Source organism: Rhamphochromis sp. 'chilingali', assembly GCF_963969265.1.
Source record: "Rhamphochromis sp. 'chilingali' genome assembly, chromosome: 7".
Lineage (NCBI taxonomy): Eukaryota > Metazoa > Chordata > Actinopteri > Cichliformes > Cichlidae > Rhamphochromis > Rhamphochromis sp. 'chilingali'.
The window spans coordinates 20759769-20781609 of NC_137934.1; the positions used below are offsets into that span (position 1 = coordinate 20759769).

The 21841-nt window shown below is 40.0% G+C and overlaps 1 protein-coding gene across 10 annotated transcripts in view; it reads left to right on the forward strand.

Annotated features, from left to right (window-relative positions):
• Positions 1 to 21841, forward strand: part of abcc9 (ATP-binding cassette, sub-family C (CFTR/MRP), member 9) — a 77424-nt gene that overhangs the window by 39342 nt on the left and 16241 nt on the right. For all 10 annotated transcript variants that reach the window (XR_013972112.1, XR_013972113.1, XR_013972114.1 and 7 more), the window contains 17 exons: positions 4289 to 4390; positions 4485 to 4569; positions 4649 to 4729; positions 7131 to 7268; positions 7353 to 7478; positions 7572 to 7671; positions 7994 to 8067; positions 8291 to 8485; positions 8828 to 8979; positions 10039 to 10108; positions 10312 to 10469; positions 10739 to 10831; positions 13628 to 13730; positions 13881 to 13994; positions 14289 to 14409; positions 18142 to 18272; positions 19949 to 20027. Coding sequence is in view for 7 of the 10 variants with exons in the window: in XM_080886484.1 (XP_080742610.1) it covers positions 4289 to 4390; positions 4485 to 4569; positions 4649 to 4729; positions 7131 to 7268; positions 7353 to 7478; positions 7572 to 7671; positions 7994 to 8067; positions 8291 to 8485; positions 8828 to 8979; positions 10039 to 10108; positions 10312 to 10469; positions 10739 to 10831; positions 13628 to 13730; positions 13881 to 13994; positions 14289 to 14409; positions 18142 to 18272; positions 19949 to 20027 (1922 nt within the window). In the remaining 3 variants the exon portion in view is untranslated. The remainder of the gene's footprint in view (positions 1 to 4288; positions 4391 to 4484; positions 4570 to 4648; positions 4730 to 7130; positions 7269 to 7352; positions 7479 to 7571; positions 7672 to 7993; positions 8068 to 8290; positions 8486 to 8827; positions 8980 to 10038; positions 10109 to 10311; positions 10470 to 10738; positions 10832 to 13627; positions 13731 to 13880; positions 13995 to 14288; positions 14410 to 18141; positions 18273 to 19948; positions 20028 to 21841) is intronic.

Below are 21841 nucleotides of genomic sequence, written 5' to 3' on the forward strand. Positions count from 1 at the left end.
CCATTTGTCAGTGTTACTGTGCCTCAGAAGAAGTTGCCATTTTGCAAATAGCCAGGTTGTTGTTCTTGAACACATATATATAAGCTGTCTTTTCTATACCTATATAAATAAATATTATATAGTGTTAGTCATAGACAAAAACCATAATTCTTTAGTGAATACACAGCTTATAATACTGAAATTAAAAAGCAATGCAAGGTTGCCAGTTTATTAATGCAACATTATTTTACTTTTATTGATTTTTTCTTTTGTTTTGTAAAGAGGTAAAACGTCCAGTAAGCGTTTCATTATTTTAACTTTTTAAATACAGAGATTTTCTTTATCTAATGCTTATGAGGACTTGAAATGTGATTGAAGTTAAACCTGAACCAAGTTCAGTAAGACAGCAGCTTAATGAGGAACCACAGATGGATCACTTATTGGTTTATTCTTTCTTTCTTAAATGATTTTGCTACATCAGGTCATATTGTGTGTGTTCAGGACCGTCAGCCTTCAGAGAGTGTTCTGCTCATTGTGTTGCTTTTTGTTCACGTGCCGTCTGTTGTTTTTGTTTTTATTGCTGGGAGTCATTGGACCCCCCCATTCAAAAAAACAAACAAAAACCAAACAAACAAATAAACAGACTATAAACAGACTTTCTGATGCAATTGCGATATTTCTGCTAGAAGATAGCACCAAATAAGCAAACGGGAGCTGGCCACTTTATTACTTTTTTTCTCCAAAAAAGTTTATTTATAATAGCGGTTTGTTAACAGTGGCAGTTGGATGACAGACCTCTCAATCTAATGGCTTCAGATCGAAAAATATACATGTGGTGACTTTGAGGAAGACTTTGTTGGTAAGAAGATTAATTTTCTTATGATTTGAGGGTAATATGATGGTTATAGAATAAAAATTGTAGGCATGCCAACAGGTTCAAAAGAAAATTTTAATTAGAACTTTTCCCCCTTTTTTTGTCTGTTAATTAGTCCACTGGAGCCTTCTCATTCCCTCAAATGGGCGAAGCATTTTGTGAATTTTGTAAAATCTAGATCATAAAAATAAATAAAAGTATTAGACTTATAACCTTGCTAGTTGATTTAAAGTTTTAACAACAAACCTGTGTCAGAGGAACAAGACCAGAGAAAGAAAAACCACAGCTGAAGGATACCCCAACCATAAATATGAAAAAATTAGATGAGAAATGGGATTTTTTTGACAAATTGTTAGATAATTAAAAAATGGTATGCAAAAACTAGAAATGTTTGCACACTGGTGACTTTCATTTTCAGGCTTTGAATGGTGTTTCCAGTTTTGGACGTACAACAGCATATACTGGGATTATTTGCTTTACATAATCCCATCAATTACTAAGTTTAAGATGAAATCAGCAACTGGGAGCAAAGATGTATTGTTCCCTCTTAGACAACCTCAGGCACCCCTTAACCAACACCTCATCACATGTAGACAATCAGTAATTAAGCCTAAGCAGCACCCAAAGACTCCTTACACTGCCACCTCAAGGAGCCAGCTGTATAATAGACTTTCTAACAGGGTCTATACAGGGAGTGCAGAATTATTAGGCAAGTTGTATTTTTGAGGAATAATTTTTATTATTGAACAACAACCATGTTCTCAATGAACCCAAAAAACTCATTAATATCAAAGCTGAATGTTTTTGGAAGTAGTTTCTAGTTTGTTTTTAGTTTTAGCTATTTTAGGGGGATATCTGTGTGTGCAGGTGACTATTACTGTGCATAATTATTAGGCAACTTAACAAAAAACAAATATATACCCATTTCAATTATTTATTTTTACCAGTGAAACCAATATAACATCTCCACATTCACAAATATACATTTCTGACATTCAAAAACAAAACAACAACAAATCAGCGACCAATATAGCCACCTTTCTTTGCAAGGACACTCAAAAGCCTGCCATCCATGGATTCTGTCAGTGTTTTGATCTGTTCACCATCAACATTGCGTGCAGCAGCAACCACAGCCTCCCAGACACTGTTCAGAGAGGTGTACTGTTTTCCCTCCTTGTAAATCTCACATTTGATGATGGACCACAGGTTCTCAATGGGGTTCAGATCAGGTGAACAAGGAGGCCATGTCATTAGTTTTTCTTCTTTTATACCCTTTCTTGCCAGCCATGCTGTGGAGTACTTGGACGCGTGTGATGGAGCATTGTCCTGCATGAAAATCATGTTTTTCTTGAAGGATGCAGACTTCTTCCTGTACCACTGCTTGAAGAAGGTGTCTTCCAGAAACTGGCAGTAGGACTGGGAGTTGAGCTTGACTCCATCCTCAACCCGAAAAGGCCCCACAAGCTCATCTTTGATGATACCAGCCCAAACCAGTACTCCACCTCCACCTTGCTGGCGTCTGAGTCGGACTGGAGCTCTCTGCCCTTTACCAATCCAGCCACGGGCCCATCCATCTGGCCCATCAAGACACACTCTCATTTCATCAGTCCATAAAACCTTAGAAAAACCAGTCTTGAGATATTTCTTGGCCCAGTCTTGATGTTTCAGCTTGTGTGTCTTGTTCAGTGGTGGTCGTCTTTCAGCCTTTCTTACCTTGGCCATGTCTCTGAGTATTGCACACCTTGTGCTTTTGGGCACTCCAGTGATGTTGCAGCTCTGAAATATGGCCAAACTGGTGGCAAGTGGCATCTTGGCAGCTGCACGCTTGACTTTTCTCAGTTCATGGGCAGTTATTTTGCGCCTTGGTTTTTCCACACGCTTCTTGCGACCCTGTTGACTATTTTGAATGAAACGCTTGATTGTTCGATGATCACGCTTCAGAAGCTTTGCAATTTTGAGACTGCTGCATCCCTCTGCAAGATATCTCACTATTTTTGACTTTTCTGAGCCTGTCAAGTCCTTCTTTTGACCCATTTTGCCAAAGGAAAGGACGTTGCCTAATAATTATGCACACCTGATATAGGGTGTTGATGTCATTAGACCACACCCCTTCTCATTACAGCGATGCACATCACCTAATATGCTTAATTGGTAGTAGGCTTTCGAGCCTATACAGCTTGGAGTAAGACAACATGCATGAAGAGGATGATGTGGACAAAATACTCATCCATCCATCCATTCGCTTCCGCTTATCCTTTTCAGGGTCGCGGGGGGCGCTGGAGCCTATTCCAGCTGTCATAGGGCGAGAGGCGGGGTACACCCTGGGGAGAACATGCAAACTCCACACAGAAAGACCCCGGCCTGATGGTGGAATTGAACTCAGGACCTTCTTGCTGTGCGATAACAGTGCTAACCACCGTGCCACCGTGCTGCTTACAATAAGCGGAAATAATTATTTTAATAGTGGTTTAGGTTTAGCAAATACTCATTTGCCTAATAATTCTGCACTCCCTGTATTTCATCTATACCTCTGAATATGCACAATTTAAGACAGTACAGTTCTGAGAAATGGCTGAATTCGGGTATCCTAAACGTTTATATATAATACTTACTATACAGCCAGATATGGACGAGAAAAAAACAACTTTTAGAGACAAAATATTAGAAAACTGTCATCATCACAGCTCTCTGACCTCATTAACGACTTCACACCAGAGCGGGTCTCAGCTCAGACTCCCAGCAGTGGTTTTTGACGTGTTGATGTTTGTATTCATGATTGTGTTGCTGTAGATGATGTCATGTTGTTTTTTATCATTATTAACTGTTGATAATTTGCAGCTCATCATTAACCTCATCCATGACCTTCATATTTATCCCTCATATCTCACAAGTTGTTTTTACATTGCAGTGGAGTTTGACAGATTTACAAACATAATCCTCCCTCTCTTCCTCCTCGTTTTGTTTTTGTTTTTATGTTTGGGTCCCACTTTCATAAAGCTGATCAGAACAGGAGTACTGATCTTATGTTAGCTTTAGCCTTTAGATACAGCAAAAAGCTACATACTGATAACTGTAAATAAAGCTGCAATGTTGTATTATGGTGCTGAATTCAATGGAGAGGTTTTAGAGAACAAAAAGAAATTCCCAGATTAAACTTAAAAATTTATATTTAAAAACGTAATGTTGGAATTAAACACTAGTATTTTTATTTGTTCAAGAAACAATATTGCTTTACTTTTTTTAGGTTAGCTTTTCCTTAGTGAATGACTTATTATATTAATAACTAAATACTTTAACAATCATAAGGATGCTGAACTGTAAGCAACATTGCTGTGAAGGTGGATCAGTATTTCTGCTCTTTAAAGCTTTATGGATGCATGACCTGCATTTTTTTACCTAGTATCTGTTTGCCTCTATTTCCTGTGGTGCACACAGCAAGAACAGAAACTCTGTTGCCTACGCTGCCCAGAAGTCCTGGCTGCTCAACGCTACTGTGGAGGAAAACATCACCTTCGGTAGTCCATTCAACAAACAGCGGTGAGAACCCCACAGCTCACAGTTACAGCTCACCTCAGCGGTGCTTTGTGTTCACATTGAGAGCTTTCCTGACATGTTCATGGGTGTTTTTCAGGTACAAAGCAGTGATTGACGCCTGCTCTCTGCAGCCAGACATTGACCTGCTGCCATTCGGAGACCAGACTGAGATTGGAGAGAGAGTATGCAAGTTTTTAATTTGCCTTAAAAAAAAACAACATAATCACATGAAGGGATTTAATTTATCTGTTTCTGTGTCAGGGCATCAACCTGAGTGGAGGGCAGAGGCAGAGAATCTGTGTGGCCAGAGCTTTGTACCAAAACACCAACATCGTCTTCTTGGTAAGCTTAAAATTCCCTTAAACTTTCTTTTTAATGTTCAAAACATTGGAAACTCTTCTGAGTTCTGTCTTTTTTTCTTTTTTACAATGTGCAATTAGAATTTTTTTTTAATGTAAAATAAAGACTTTTACTCCTAATTTGTAGCCAAATTAGATAATGCCATTTCTTTACAAGATTAAGTTCTGTAGTATTCTAATCTTCCCTTTTTTATATAATTAAATGTATCATGCAGTGATGTATTATGTGACACACAGTACATTGTGGCCGTTGGGATAATGACAGTGAATGCTGTCATTTGTTTATCTGGCTGAGTAGTTGTGTAATTTCCTGCTGCCACCTCGATTTTTAGTCCATTAGCAAGCATACATTCCTCATTAAAATCCATCAGTGGAATTCTTTTATACACTCATGACCCTTTGTAATGTCTACGATGGTTAAGAAAAAAATGAAATGTATAATGAGGAGGGAATGTTTTTCTTTTGTGCTGTTCATATCTGATATCAGGGCTGGAATATATGCGTCATACACTCCCACATCCCACAGCCATAACACAGGCTTCATTAACACAGTATAAAACACATTATAGCATCCGCCGTCCTGTTAGCACAAAGATTAATGGACATCTGGCTGTTATCCCGAGGAGTTTAAGTTGTGATGAAGAGCTGGATATAATCAAAATTATCTCAGAAATCAGGTAGAACAGGTAGTACAGAGACACAGGGAGAATTTACTAACTTTTACATGGTGCAACTAATCATTTCTGCTTGGAAATTTCACATTACAGTTTTTTCCATTGTTTCATAAAGTATAAATATCTATTTACGGATTTACCTTTATTTAACCAGGAAGTCTAAGGGAGATTAAATGTATTTTCCACAAGAGGAGCCATGCAAACCGAATTTATATAAAAAATACAACAAAAGTACAACATCTACATCATGATGTACAATATACTAATACCTACCTGCCTCCACATGCCTCCTTTACAGCATTCCTTATGATGGAAACTGAAAGCTTGCTTAGGTTTAATCTTTGGGCAGGGATAGCTCAGTAGGTAGAGTGGTGGCCCCATGATCGGAAGGTCGGGGGTTCGACTCCACTGAACGGCTACCCTGATGTACCCCTGAGCAAGGTACCGTCCCTACACACTGCTCCCCGGGCGCTGCACTGGTGGCTGCCCACTGCTTCACTGGGTGAATGGGTTAAATGCAGAGGAACTATTTCCCTATGGGGACTAACATGCACACTTTACACTTCTGCAGATTATTCCATGTCCAGTGTTGCAAGGAAATGCTGTACATAAATAGACTGAAAATAGACTGTACATAAAAAATGTACACATGTGAGATCTCCCACTGGTCCAGGACCTTCTGTTTTGAAGCCTCGAATTGAACAAACTGACAGTCAACATTTTGGTTTCCAAAAGCTTGAAGTGATGACCTTTTGACATCACAGATTCATCCAGCCAACATAGATACATGCTAATAAAAGCTAACAAGTGGACAAGGCGGCAGCCAAAGCTACTTGGCAGTCAAAGTAGTCTCTCCCCTCGTAATGGAAATTTAAAGACTGAATTTCAATTGGAGAGTTTTTGTCCAGCTATCATAAAGAGAGAAACTCTCCACAGAAACCAAAATCGTCTTTTGTGACTCCACAGCTACTTTTAGGTGCTCCCTTGTCACAAGGGGTTACCAAAGCAGGTAGCCCCCAAAAATGCCTTTGCAGATATAACCCCAAAGGGGATTTGTGCCTTCAGCCAGAAGCAAACCAGTGACTTTTTACAGTACTTGCCAAAAAATATGACACCTCTCAACTAGCTTTAAAGTTAGCATAGTGTATGGAGCAAGCCATTTGAGGAACTGCATATTCTTGCACTTCCTGTTGGATTCATTTTCAGGTTAGAATCTTTCTGTTTGATTTTTAAAAAACTTTTCTCATGGCAATTTTTAAAAAAAAAAGAAAAAACAATCAATGGTAATTTGTACAGATAGTACAAAATAGACTTTTCTAAGTAAGGGTTTGAGCATTAAGATATAGACTATTGTTTATACTCAAGAGACTTTTATCCACCACATCTCTAATTAAGGCTTTGTCTGTCATAAATCTGATATACATCAGATTTGCTTTTCATTTGAAAATAAACTCAATTTGAAAGTCTTTTATGATCATAAATACTTCTCACAAAATGTGATCCTCCAGGTATTCACTTATGAGAGTGAAACATGACAGAGCAGAAGACATATGTGTCAGTGTTACAAATGTTAGTTTAAACCAGTTGATTACATACGTATTCAGGACTAAACATTTTTAAAAGTGAATACGTATAAAAGCATTTCAGATTGAGAAAGTCATTCGTTTGTCAGATTAACTGATATCCATGCTTCTCTCTTAAATCTTGCAGGATGATCCATTCTCAGCACTCGACATCCACCTCAGTGATCATTTGATGCAAGAAGGAATCCTTAAATTTCTGCAGGATGATAAACGAACCGTGGTCCTCGTGACCCACAAACTGCAATATCTTATACATGCAGACTGGGTAGGGCCTTCTGTTTGCAGGAAAATACATGTCATAAATTCAGTTTTCATTGAGCCTTAACATTATATTGTGTGTTTTGTCCAGATTATAGCAATGAAGGATGGTACAGTCCTGCGAGAGGGAACTCTGAAGGACATTCAGACTCATGACATTGAACTTTATGACCACTGGAAAACCCTGATGAACAGGCAGGATCAAGGGCTGGAGAAGGTACGGTATAAATCTGCAGCTGTCTAAGTGTTTAGTAAAGCTTTCTGTCTACTCTAATGTTTCTCCTATTATATCCACTCTTCCGGTGTGTAGGACATTCAGCAGGACAGTCAAACAACACTTGAGCGGAAGACGCTGAGGAGAGCTTTCTACTCCAGAGAGGCCAAGAACCAAATAGATGATGAAGATGAAGGTGACAGATTCCTTTTCAGTGTAACTGGTTGAGTCATGTTGTCAGAGTTTCCTCCTGAAAAGACATGATGACACATAGACATAGTGCCATCTTAGGGTTCATTGTCAAAGTTTGGTGGAGTGCTTGTTTCTCCAAAATATTCTAGATTTACTGTAGGAAACATGTTAGTACTCAAAAGTCCTTCTAGTATTTTAATTGAATGTAACTTATCACTAATTAGCACCATGGCATCTTCAATACCATCTGTGATGATTAAAATGGTTAATTTATAATCACCTTAAAATAAAAATGATATCTTCTAAATGGGATTTTATTCTAACAGAAGAAGAAGCCGAGGAGGAAGACGATGACAACTTTTCCACGACCACCAACAGAAGGTCAAAGATCCCGTGGAAGGTAATCCACTCATCTGCACAATGACATTTTCTCGTGATTTAAAGTGTTGTTAGCAACAACATTAACTGCCACAAAAGAAAAATAACCTCAGCTAGTTTACTGGGCAGTTGTTTGGTGTAGTGTTAGTTACCTGCTACTATTTTTTTAGAGGAATAACAAGTTTGACCGACCAAATAACCAGTGACTACTGCTTTTCTTACTATTATCCATGCTGCTCTCTCAGGTGTGCTGGTGCTACCTGTCTTCTGGGGGGTTCTTCATGGTCTTCCTCATGATTTTCTCTAAACTCCTCAAACACTCCGTCATTGTGGCAATCGATTACTGGTTGGCTAACTGGACGTCGAAAATCAATAACAGTGCAGAAACAGGAACAGACATGTATATTAATGGAACCAGACCCACCAACACCGCAGTGCAGGTACAATATGTCTGTCATGGGTTTTAATGGGTTTTACTGGGATTGTAATTGGTTTTATTAGGATTTTAATGGGTTTTATTGGGAATCACTTATGAACTGAATCTCCTGTTGACTCTCTGAATGTTGCAGAGAGCATAATAAGGGAAAATATATACAAATTAAATGTACATTTTAACTGAATGATTAAAAAAATCACAAATGCAGAGATCAGAAACCAGTTGGTGACATCACAGTGGCTCTATTTGTATTTTAGAAACATTTAATGATAATATTAGTTTCTGACATGTTGCTCTTGTTTCTCCATGGTGTGATTTCTGTCTTGTTGTGTGTCACCGGGGGCAGGACTCCTACTATCTGCTAGTGTTCATCATCTTGTGCGCGGCTGGAATCACTTTATGCCTCATCACCTCCCTCACTGTGGAATTTCTTGGTCTTTCTGCAGCCACCAACCTGCACCACAACCTCCTCAACAAGATCATTCACGCTCCCATCAGGTACATAAAACAGAACTGCAACAAGACCAGAGTAGACATCTGTAAAAAAGCTCGAAGCTCACATTTAATCTTTTAAGCAAACCTACGTCTGCTTTTATAACCTGTTGGAAGTTGTTTTTGTCTTTTACATGCTGAATTCTTAGTCTTTTAATCTATATGTGTTTACTTGGTAGTAAATGTGTGTGTAAAAGTTGTATTTTTTATTTTACTTATAACCTGTGCTGGTTTTTTGCGCTGAAGCGAGAATGGACCCTGGAGGTGAAGCTGTGCATTTGCTGGTTAATTAGCGTTCTGAGTTTGAAGACTAACAAATATCCTAAAGAGTGAAGCCTTTACATGGGAGCTTCTTGATATGTGGATTAACCTTTTTAATAAATCTGCTGGCGGTTTTGATCCAGCACCTATGTCATTGTGCCATATGGCTCAACTATGGCTGTAGGAAGTGCCCCAAATAATAATAAGACTGGCACTAGAAGACGCAGAACTGAGCTTTTCCTGAATGGTGTCTTGGGTCACCCCTAACGATGGGGTGAAGGGTGCAGTCATTTAGACTACTGTGCATCAAACGTTAGTTTGCACTTCTGTGCAGGCGTTTTGGGTATGTTAGACTTGGAGGAGCAAGGACATGGATGAATTATCTCTGGGCTGGGTTGGAAAACGCCGCAGTGTGCTGTTGGAAGAGTAATATGTGGTGATGAATGGAAGAGAGTCAGGGGAGCGTTGATTGTATTTCCTCACATCACTTTTGTAAGTGGTAGAAAATCATCAGAATCAGAATACTTTATTGATCCCTAGGGGAAATTATGTAAAATGGATGGATGGATCCGCTGAACAGTGTGTTTTTGAGTGTGACTGGGGAATTTGGCGAACCATCCTCACACTTGAGCCACATCTCTAAGGAAACAGTTGAGTTTTGTGTGTGTGGCTGCACTTGTCCCGCTGTTCTTCGCTCATCATCGGTCTTCGTAATTGATGGAAAGTTTTCTGTTGCTCTTTCTGCAGACTCCCTCTCTTTTCTTCAGGATTACATAACCCTTATTTAAACACCTCTCTCCACAGGTTCTTTGACATCACTCCTTTGGGGCAGATCCTCAACAGATTCTCAGCTGATACCAACATCATCGACCAGGTAAACTGATGAATTTGCATAAGAGATAATGGACTCGAGGCCCATGAGGAAGCGTGTACACAACTGCTGCACTGAACAGATGTTTTAATTATTATTCCTGGTTAGCCGTCAAAGTGAAGTTGTGATTTGTTTGTGTTTTGCTAAACTAAAAGAAGGAAGCAAACATGACTGAACTCCCACTTCCTCATTTCCTTTCATTGTAGCATATTCCTTCAACGCTGGAATCTTTGACGAGATCCACGCTGCTCTGTTTGTCAGGCATCGGGGTCATAGCCTCAATCACTCCTATTTTCCTGGTTGCCTTGGTTCCTCTGGCTGTGGCCTTCTACTTCATTCAGAAGTATTTCAGAGTCGCCTCCAAGTATGTCCACAGTGTATTTGTTGTAGCTGCAGCGCATAATTTTTCTATCTAAACAAATCAGGGAGTTTATTTAGATGCAGTGAGCTGAATCTCCTCACTGCAGGAAACAGGAAACATCAACTTGATGATTTATGGGAACATGAATTCTGAATGAGTACACCAGAGGACATCATGCAAATAGGATTCAGTGTGTAATATGCATGTGTACACTTGTGCATGGGAGATTTCATATGAAGTGATATGCATACTGTAAAAACACCTCCTCTCAGGGACCTCCAAGACCTCGATGACTCAACACAGCTTCCTCTGCTCTGCCACTTCTCTGAGACTGCAGAAGGTCTCACCACCATACGAGCTTTCAGGTACACGCTTGTCTTTTATGCACTGAAATTTGCAACCCTTGTTTTTTTTCTAAAAATTGGTCAAAAAATGTGAATGACGATTTTACGGCTGCTTGTTGTGCTCTGCAGAAGATCATTCGTAAACAGAAGAAATCAAAACAGTGGTGAATTTTTTATATTCTTCAGTTCAAACTACTAAAGTTCAAACTGGAAATCAAGACGAATACAGAAGATAGCGTGTATTGGCATAGCTTTTGTAAAAGATGTACTTCAGTCATGTTTTACAGGCATGAACATTTTTTCATGTTTATTTTAATGTTTTGTGTCTTTTTTTCTTCTGCCTGTGGTAACTTGAGTTGAAAACAAGTGAACTTCTTTTAAGTTCCTGAAGATGTTTCAAATCTCACGTTTTTCCACTTCTGATGCCACATTTAGATAAGAGGTAGAACATCGTCAAGAGCCTAAAAGAAGTCCACTTACTTTCATGTCAAGCCCATTAAATGACCTTGACCTGGATGACTGAGAAGCTAGACTGGCACTGTAAGTCAGCGGTTCTCAAAGTGAGGTCTGGGACCCGCAGAGGCCCAAAAAAGCTCACTGCATAATTTGCTATGAATCGTAAGTTTGTGCTGTATTATTACAAATATAAAGATGGAGACATTTTATACCAATGTTTGGGCCCAATAGACACTGATATGAAAATAGCAAAGTACAAGTACTTTGTATATACCTATAGTTTTCAGGCATCTGTACTTTACATGACTCCTTATTTTTCGGACATCTTTTTGATTCCTATCGCTAAATTTTAACACAAATATCTCTACTTTCCATTCCTTACATTCTCAATACAGACGCATTACTCTAGATTTATCACATTTAAGGGTAGGTACTGATTCTTTCTCATCACTGCACACCTTCCAGACTTCCAGCCAATTTTAACCTAAATAAAGGGAACAATAACACATAAAAGACAACTTTACTGGTGTATCCATCATTGCACATGACTGATCTAAAACATATAAAAATGAAAGAGGCAAAGCAAAGACATAAAATCTTTCTGCAATGAGAGAGGAAATGTGCTGTTAGTGACATTATGAGAGCAAATGAAGACACTGGGCAGCTAGCTTTGCTCAAAAACAACTCGTAGAAAGAACGATTTTTTTACTTTTGAAGAAAAGTTAAATCAGTACTATTGCTTCAGAGGAAACTATAGTATTGAATAGACCAATCACAACACCTGTGGGTTGCGTCAGTGTGACGTGCAGTTCCATTTCTAGGCAAGAATACATCATGTTATGGTGTAGGCTACAGCTCCTTATCCAGCTAGCTATCTGGCACGCGTAGCCAGGGCTTTATCTGCTGCAGACCGGCTTTGACTGGCTTTTGCATTCAGTCCTTCACAGGCATCACCTTTGCATGCCTAATTCCAAACTTTGAAGTTGAGTCCACACAGTGTGACTACAGAAGAGATCTCCATAGAAAACACATGACAGTAAATGTGTACATAAACATTTGGTTCTTTTGCATAACTTTTGAAGCTCTTTTCTGAACTGAGTGGTTTCGTATTTCGGGCTGACTGATAGAGCGAAATGACTGAGTTTGTGAAGTTATTGAAGATGATCTTTGCCTGTGCAGCAAGGCTTGGAAAAATCTGGAGACCGTTCTAATGGTCATCAAACACGTCTTTATTGAGGTGTCAAAACACTTCATTAAGGGTACAGGGAAGGTTGTCTTCATTATGGAATGAGTTAAAGTGTCCGTTAGCACTTTTTATCCTGTCACCTTCCACAGTAGAGCTGTTCAGAGCCCTTTAGATTGATAGGATTGCCGTCTTTGCAGCTCTCTGGTAAGCTGTCACAGTTTAGGTTTTACTTTCAAACATTTTGTGTTGTGCTTTGCTGCCGTTCCTGTGGCGGTAGCGAGAGAAGTATCTTCTTGTATTTCTGTATTCAGCCTCGTTCCCATCGTCCGGATAATCCAACATTAAGCAGCTCTCACACTTTTTTCTCCTCGTTTCCCCTGAGGACTTCCTCTTCCTAACACACACAAATATACAAACACTGAAGGACTCACACACACACAAAAACAGTGAATCTGGTGTTGAGACAGATTCTTGGCAATCGTGGGATAGTTCCCATTATCGTAACCACTGGTCTCCTTCCAAACCACGTCTGGTTTAGATGGCAGTGATTTACTACTGAATACAAACAAAGATAAAACTTTGCTGCCGTTCCTGTGGCGGTAGCGAGAGAAGCATCTTCTTGTATTTCTGTATTCAGCCTCGTTCCCATCGTCCGGATAATCCAACATTAAGCAGCTCTCACACTTTTTTCTCCTCGTTTCCCCTGAGGACTTCCTCTTCCTAACACACACAAATATACAAACACTGAAGGACTCACACACACACACAAAAACAGTGAATCTGGTGTTGAGACAGATTCTTGGCAATCGTGGGATAGTTCCCATTATCGTAACCACTGGTCTCCTTCCAAACCACGTCTGGTTTAGATGGCAGTGATTTACTACTGAATACAAACAAAGATAAAACTTTGAGATTCACCAGGCTGAAGTACAGTCGAGCTGCTCCCCTTCTTTCATTGAAAAACAGTGTACTTCTCTTACTTCCTGTTTGCGTTTTGTTTGTTATTTGTACTCCCTGTGTGAGTTTATTGTTTGTGTTCATTATTGAGGATTTAGGGGAAGATGATGTCAGCAAGTGATCAAAAGCCAAAGGCAGGAGGGCACCAGCAGTTCAGTGCATTGGTGAAGCCGTTAAACAACTGATGTGTCTTCTGTTCAATTACATGTTTGCTGCAGACACGAGGCTCGGTTCAAACAGCGCATGCTGGAGCTGACCGACACCAACAACACAGCGTACCTGTTTCTGTCTGCTGCCAACCGCTGGCTCGAGGTCAGAACGGTGAGAAACTCTTTTCATCGGACTCAGAAGAGGAGAAAGTGTTTGGTTATATAAATATGAGAGAGAGAAGATCTGAAGCTTTTGCTGCGGGTTGGGATTTGTTATGAATATGTTGTATTAGTGATATTTTGTTTCCTGATGTCTCTGCAGGACTACCTTGGAGCAGTGATTGTACTGGCAGCGGCGGCAGCTTCAATATGGAGTTTCCATTACGGGCCTCATCCCGGAGGTCTGGTGGGCCTGGGCCTTACCTACGCCCTCACTGTGCGTTTTCTCTTTTATGTACAGTTATTATCTTTTTTTTACTCTTTATTCAGTCAGTGAGTTGCCCTCCATTCGTAGTTAGACACTAATTTAAATTACTGTGTTTTAAAAGCAAGTTTTTCAAACCTAAATTGACGCGGGGTTACGCGGCAGAACAAACAAGCTGAGTTTAAATTATATTAATTACTATTTAATGGATCATTTGTGCTGTGTAATAAGTCTGTGTAAAGATTCATTCAAAGTGATGCTGACGTATAAATTTGATCTCCATGCTACAAAAATGCCTCTGTGCAGGTCACCAACTACCTGAACTGGGTTGTGAGAAACCTGGCAGACCTCGAGGTTCAGATGGCAGCTGTGAAGAAGGTCAACAGCTTCCTCAGCACAGAGTCTGAGAACTACGAGGGCTCTATGGGTAACTCAGTGTTAGGCTGATGGAGCAGATATAGCAACATTTTGTAAATGTTTATTGTGATTTACATCCCTGTATTCATCATAAGCTCTTCTTAATCAGAGTCTTTCTAAGAACTTACTCCTCTTTTCATCCTTTCTGGAGGTATAGACCTAAAATATATAAACTTACTTTGTGGGGGAATTATACAATCAAAAATGCCTTGCAGTGCCCTCCACATCCGTCTCCAGCAGCCTTTAATAACCAGACAATCCCAGTAAACATGCGAGTGGTTTGCACTGTGGTTTCCACAGTTCCTCCAGCAAACCTTTGGGCCTTTGGTGTCTATTTACTGCTCAGCTTTGACGTCTTTGATGGAAAAATGTGGCCTAAACATGGCGGAGTATGTCTTTAGATCTCCACCAGCAGCATCAGTATATAAAAGTGTGATAAAATTGCATCTGCAGTGCAATGGCACAAACTGTGGACTTTGTAAACACATTTAGACATCTGATGTTACACATGATACACACACACACACACACACACACACACACACACACACACACACACACACACACACACACACACACACACACACACAGATCTATGTATGGTTATTTGCCAAAGGAATGGAGTGGACTGTGACTGTACAGTATGCATGTGATGTGAGTAGGTTCACTGTGTTCAGTGAGTGTATGTGTGTAAAACCTTTTTCATAGTTTTATCTTTTTTGCTTATGACTCCAGAAGTTGTGTGTTTGGGTTTATGGACTGTTTCTATGGCGAAATGCAAAAGCTGCTGGCATCTTTTTTTCCCCAGTTGAAGAGATGGCAAAACATGAACACTTCATTATTTAATCAATCAATAGCATAGTACCACTGAGAGTACTAATGCCTAGCCAGGCCAAAATTAAACCTAACCAAACCCAACCAAACTATTTTACATGTTGTACAAAACGGGAAAATGTTTCGCTGGTCAGCCAAAGAACATTTCTCCGAGGCAGAGCAGCTACAGTATTTTGGGAAACATAACAAAAACAATTCCTGAGCTTGATGAATGGATAGAAAGTGAAGGGATAAAAAAGGAGGCACGATGGAACGAGAAAATACTTTATCTCAAATTTAAACAAAAAAAAAACTGAAACAAAGGAAAGTCCAGTTAAGAACTGGCTCTCTGTCTGTATCTCATATGAGCATCATCCATCTGATTGAGTTTTCCACTGAAGTCTTTTTCTTACAGTAAATGACCCACAAAACCAAAGTCCTCACTGACATCATGGAAGCTTCCAGCAAACTGATAAAGGAGGATAAAGGAGGAGTAAGCTAAAAGCAGGACTATGAAATCCTTACCTTTCAGTGCAGTAATATGATCAATGCAGGACGCAGACTCAGCTTTTTATAGCATGTCATAGGACTGCTAACACGCAAATATTTTCTTTATTTTCTTTAGTTGACTGTTGGAGGCCAAAATCATAACTGATATTAAAATATGAATAATTGCCCAGCAGCGGTTTTATTGTTTACTGTAACTGGAGAGCGTTTTTTTTCTTCATCTTTTTGTTTCAGTTAAAACAGTCCCCTTGGTTTATGACCAAAACAAACAGCACGCTAACACAGCAAAGTAAACTTGATCAGAACTACATCTTCTAAACTGTAACATGCTACCATATTAATTGTGAGCATGTTGGAATACAGAGGTTAGCTGTTAGCCCCCCAGAGCCTCTTGACCTTTTCCTCAGTGCATTAGTAGCACTACTGGAACACACAGCCATGGCCCAAAAAGTCAGCTTGCCCCTGTTTTAGTGCATATGTAGCACCAACAACAAAATGAGATGTGAAAGAGACAGAGGCTAAATAACGGAGCATAAAAACACCAGGGAGGAAAGAATTGTAACAAACATGTGCAAAAGTGATCAAAATGAATTAATAATCAGTTGTAAATAAGCAAATGAAATTTGGCTACAATATTATAGCAAAGACGTGTAAAAGAACAAAAAACAAAACCTGAGGCGCAGTCACTCTGGCTGTGATTGCCCTCTGCGGGTGATTATACACATCTCTGCCCAGGGATCGTGTTCCTGTCATGAACCACTGTGTGTTCAGGGTTGTGGACTCAAATGCAGGACTTAGGTGACAAAAACTGAACATAAGATGAGCATCTGAGGCTGATTAAATAACAAAGTTCTATAATGTAAGAATTAGCAGAGAGCAAAGCATCCAGGAAACAGTAGGAATACTTCTTTAGAAAACACAGAGAAACCCAAGCTGAAGGTACGGTAAATGGACTGGTCCTTCTGTAACACTTTCTTCTACACCTAAGGGCAATTTCATACCTGCAGTTCATTCAGTCTTGTCTGAATCAGTCGATGAGTTTATAAATTTATAGCTTATTTTGTTTGTTTTTCATGCAGAGAAAAAATTCAAGTGAACTTTGAGAATGTTCAGTCCGCTTATTGGCCAGATGTGCAGATGTGGGCAACAAAAGTAAATATGGGAATAAGGTGCTATGATCAGGATTATTGGAGAACATCGAGAATTCACATTCATTTCACCTAGTTGCTAGTCCATACTGACTTTTGCACATTTATAGTACCTTTCCACATTCCAGAATTCAAAGCATACGAGGCAAAGGGAAGTTTGTTTGTTTTTTTAGCTTAGACCTGCAGTGTGCACCTCTTAGTTGGTTCAGATCGAGGTCGGATCACGTTTACATCATAGATGATTGGTTTTTCACCAACCCCACTAAGATCCTTACTACAAAGGATCTTAGTGGGGTTGTTTTACACCTGAGTGCGATTACTGTGTTCACATCTGCACAAATGAACTGCACCATCGAGGAAAAATAAGTAGAATTCAATTTAAATGGACTAAACACAGCAGGTGTAAAAGCATCATAAGTGCTTTCTGAAAGAGGAAACAGGTGGGAACCAAAACACAGTTGAAGACAATCAATGAATCTGTGAGTGTAGAGAAAGGACGAAACACTCTTCACAAGGGAAAACTGAACTTTCAAAGTAAAGACAGGAAGTAACTAAAGAAACTAAAGAAACTAGACAGATATAAGGAAGAAAAATAGATGAGACAGAAAAAGGAACAGAATGGAAACACAAAGGGGAACTACACACAATCCTAAAGTCAACAGTAACTGAAGCTAAGAACTGAAATCTGGAAAATAAACCATAGACAATGGATAAAATAGGAAATTGCCAACAACTGTGTGAAAAGAAAACTACATACTAACAATAACAGAAACCTTATCCAAAGAAACAAACACAAATCGAGTTTTAAAGGAATTGTTATAGTTTACCAATGCTTACAGAGACTGATGCCAACTGAGTTCTGAAGCCTCAAAAAGCTACAACTTGAGGCAAAAATTAGTGTCATTATCAGATAGAGTACTGGATAGAGTCTGAATCGTTCAAAAACTGCAGGATACTTAGCAGTAAAATCCTGTGGCATATAATCAGAATTTCAGTAAAAGGTCCACTGGCTTTCACCCATACCATCCTGAGCACACCCAGTCCCATCTATGGGCAAAGTCTCCTATCTGTGGTGTTATGACATGGTCTATAGCTCCTGTTTACACCATCCAGGACTGTAACATAGACAGTAGCAGCTGTAAGAGGTCTGCTTTTTGTTGTGGTGTTCTTAAACTTCAAGAGCTGTTTTCTGGTCTGAAGGGTCTGAGAGTGAGTAAGAATTAAAGTTTTAAAAAAAGAGAGGAATAAACCACCTTCTGTGTCTCTCCCTACAGATGCCTCTCAGGTCCCTGAGAACTGGCCCCAGGACGGTGAGATAAAGATCCAGGGCCTGTGTGTGCGCTACGACCCAATGCTCAAACCGGTGCTCAAACACGTAAACGCATACATCAAACCAGGCCAGAAGGTAAATACTGATTCTGTGAGAAGAATGGAATCATTCAATCATTCAGGAGTTTTCATCTGGTAGGATGGTGGAACTAGATTTCCTAAAGTTAATAAAGTCAGTTAATGCTGGATGTGCGGAGGCAAAGCTCCCATTAAGTCTACCATCAATACAATTTTATTTTCATCAATTTTTAAGTGCCTGTCCCTTAATATAAGACAGCCCACAGGGACTTTACAGAGTTCTTCTTCACTCAGAGGTCTGACACTGGCGTACATGTCCATGTTATGCAGCATACCTTTTCTTAAGTTATGTCTGCAGGAGCAGTGAGTCACAGAGGTTTGCAAGGAACCGTGGGCCTCACTTAACACTGCAATGAAAAAGCAGTGTCATACAGACAGGAGAAAATTTTCCCAAGAGGCCCAATGGGAAGTTCAGGGGGTAGAGAATATTTACTCACAGTAATGACTGGAAGGACCGGAGCAGTTTAAAACCCCTGAATGATTCTTGGTTGGAAAGCAACTCCTTTTCATTTTCCTCAAAGTCTGTTGTTAGACTCTGAGCACCTCCTCCAAAACTCCAAAAGTGGAGAGAGTCCGTGTTACACCTATTTGAGTTGTGATTTTTTTTAGAGTCAGAAAAAGACAAAATGGGGCAATCGTGGCTCAGGGGGTTGCAAAGCTCATCTGTAACCGGAGGTTTGCCGGTTCGATCCCCCTGCTCTCTCTGTCCTGGTCGTTGTGTCCTTGGGCAAGACACTTCACCCTGCCGCCTACTGGTGTTGGCCAGAGGGGCCAGTGGTGCAATATGGCAGCCTCGCTTCTGTCAGTCTGCCCCAGGGCAGCTGTAGCTTGCCTCCACCAGTGTGTGAATGTGAGAGTGAATGAATAGTGGAATTGTAAAGCGCTTTGGGTGCCTAGAAAAGCGCTATATAAATGCAATCTATTATTATTATTATTATTATTATTATTATTATTATTATTATTATTATTAAAACATTAGTAAGCTTGGTTAGTGAACTGCATCTAGTTCATGTTGCAAACTAAGTAAATTACCACATACTTTCCTGTGCAAAGTAAAATTCTCCTGTTACTGTTTCTCAGGAATAACAGGCAAACATGCGTTGCTGTACATTGTACCCTGAGAGTTTATGTATGGAACTGGCTAACTAGCTTAGCACTCTTCCCTCTGAACTACGGCTACATGTGCCTATGAAATAAAAATCGAACTAGCCCCAAACACAGAGGTTTTAAAAACCAGAGTGCAAAAATCCGTGGGTAATATTTTGCAGTTGCTACATCCATCTTCTATACACAGTCTATGCTTGGCATGTATTTTATTCAGAGTAGACGTGCTTACGTATCCAAATGGTTGTGTTACATAAAAACGCACCTCCAGTACAGTAGGATACCTATAAGGACATAATTAAATGTGCTTTGGAGTGCTTAGTAATTCAGACCTGTGTAGCCTCGCTGATCCTTTCCTAAGGTGAACTTTGTTTTAAAGTGTGGAGTGTGATGTTGCTGGAGCTTTCTTTGAACTCACAGCCACATGCCTCTAATAAACTGTAAAATGACACTTGGTCACCAAGCTCCATCCACGCACAGCATGTAGCTGCTACCCTGTTATCACACAGGTGTCTGATGTCTCACAGCAGCATCAAGCGTAGTGAAGCTTATTGGTTTTTCTCTCCTCAGGTGGGGATCTGTGGCCGCACAGGCAGCGGGAAGTCTTCTCTGTCGTTGGCTTTTTTCAACATGGTGGATATTTTTGAGGGTGAGTCTCCTGTCATGCTGTTAGCTCTCCTCACAAGGAGAGAGCACGTTGTTTTTTTCCACTTCTTTCATCTTCAAGCTTTTCTTCCTGTCCCTGGAGCCTCCCTGTTTTTCTCTGGTTCGGTATGTTTATGTCTCATTAAGATAATCGTGTTCTGTTTGGAAACTTTGCGGAAAGATTTCCCTCGGGGTTGTTTCTGTGAGTAGCTCTTGACCCAAGGTTCTACTTGACCCAAAAGGCAAAAACAATCACGCTGTTATGGTCCCCGTTTTTGGTTTCCAGTTTCCTCTGAGTCACTTACAAAATAAAAAAACTTGCCCTTCAAAAGATGTTCCTGACAGGAGGATTTACAGATTTTCAAGAGTAAAATTAAACTATTATGTGAGATTTAATTACTTTTTCGTGAGGTTTTGAGTGGATTCATGATTTCCACATCCCCTTCTGCCCTTCTTTCTTTATTTCTTTTTCTTCTTTGGTTGATGGAAAGCTGTTGTGAGACTGTTTATAAAAGATGGATTTAGTCTCAGAAAAGAAGCTGTTGCCTCTGAATCTTGCAGTCTTCCTAATGGCCAGCAGGGGCAGCTTCGGTGATTGCATAAAAGAGATTTTGCTCTCAGCTGCTCAGTTTTTTATGTTTATTTTGTACACTGTGGTCCCACTTAGAATAAATAATGCAACACTTTCTTTAGGATGCAGAAGTGTGGAGTATCTTTTATTTCTCGCTAGAATTGATCTAGATCTTGTTGTCTTTGAAGATGAAGATCAGGTCTGTAACCACTCGTCAGACTGAGTCAGACTGATTTCAAATTGGCACTTTCATGGAGTTTCTTTGTCAGAATAAATCGACTTTTAGAAATGAGGGAAAATCTGTTGCTGTCTATGTAAACAGAAAGTCACATTCACTACTTAGATTGGGGGCAGGGATAGCTCAGTAGGTAAAGTGGTCACCCCATGATCGGAAGGTCGGCGGTTCGAATCCACTTAACGGTTACCCTGAGGTACCCCTGAGCAAGGTACCGTCCCTATACACTGCTCCCCGGGCGCCTGCTTAGTGGGCTGCCCACTGCTTCACTGAGTGAATGGGTCAAATGCAGAGAAAAACAAGTAATTTCCCCATGGGGATCAATAAAGTATCCATTATTATTATTATTATTATTAGATTCAGGCTCCAGTCAGAACCTCATAGATCTGAAACAGAACTTCTTCCACAGATAGTGATGTCACTGCTGCCTCTCCAGCTTTGCGTCTTATATGGGAAAATATCCAGAATACAGCCAGCTGGTAAGCAGATGAGTGGAGAACCCTGCTGCAAAGAGATGTATTGCTCCGTGTCTGAGATTGATTCTAACATGTTGGTAATCAGTCTTTGAAGCTACACTTTACACAATTTGTGCAAAAACTGGACAACACAAGATTGGAACAAAGTTGTCTGCTGTGACATTCAGATGATAGGATCAAAATTGGTGTAAATGGCATGAAAGTGTGGCTCTGTCTTGTCCTGTATTGATGGTTTAGGCTGCTGGTGGTGTAATGGTGTGGGGGTTTTTTAGTACCAAGTGAATGGCATTTAAACACCACAGCCCACCTGAGTATTGTTGCTGCTTCAGTAGGATAATGCCCCAGGTCACAAAGCTGAAATCAGTTGTACTCTAATGGCCTTCACAGTGACCAGATCTCAGTCCAGTAGCCACCTCTGGGATGTGGAGAAACAGGAGATTCACATTATGGATGAGCAGCTGATAAATCTGTAGCAGCTCTGAGGAATGCAGCACCTGGTTGAATTTGTGCCACGAGAAATTAAGGCAGTTCTGAGA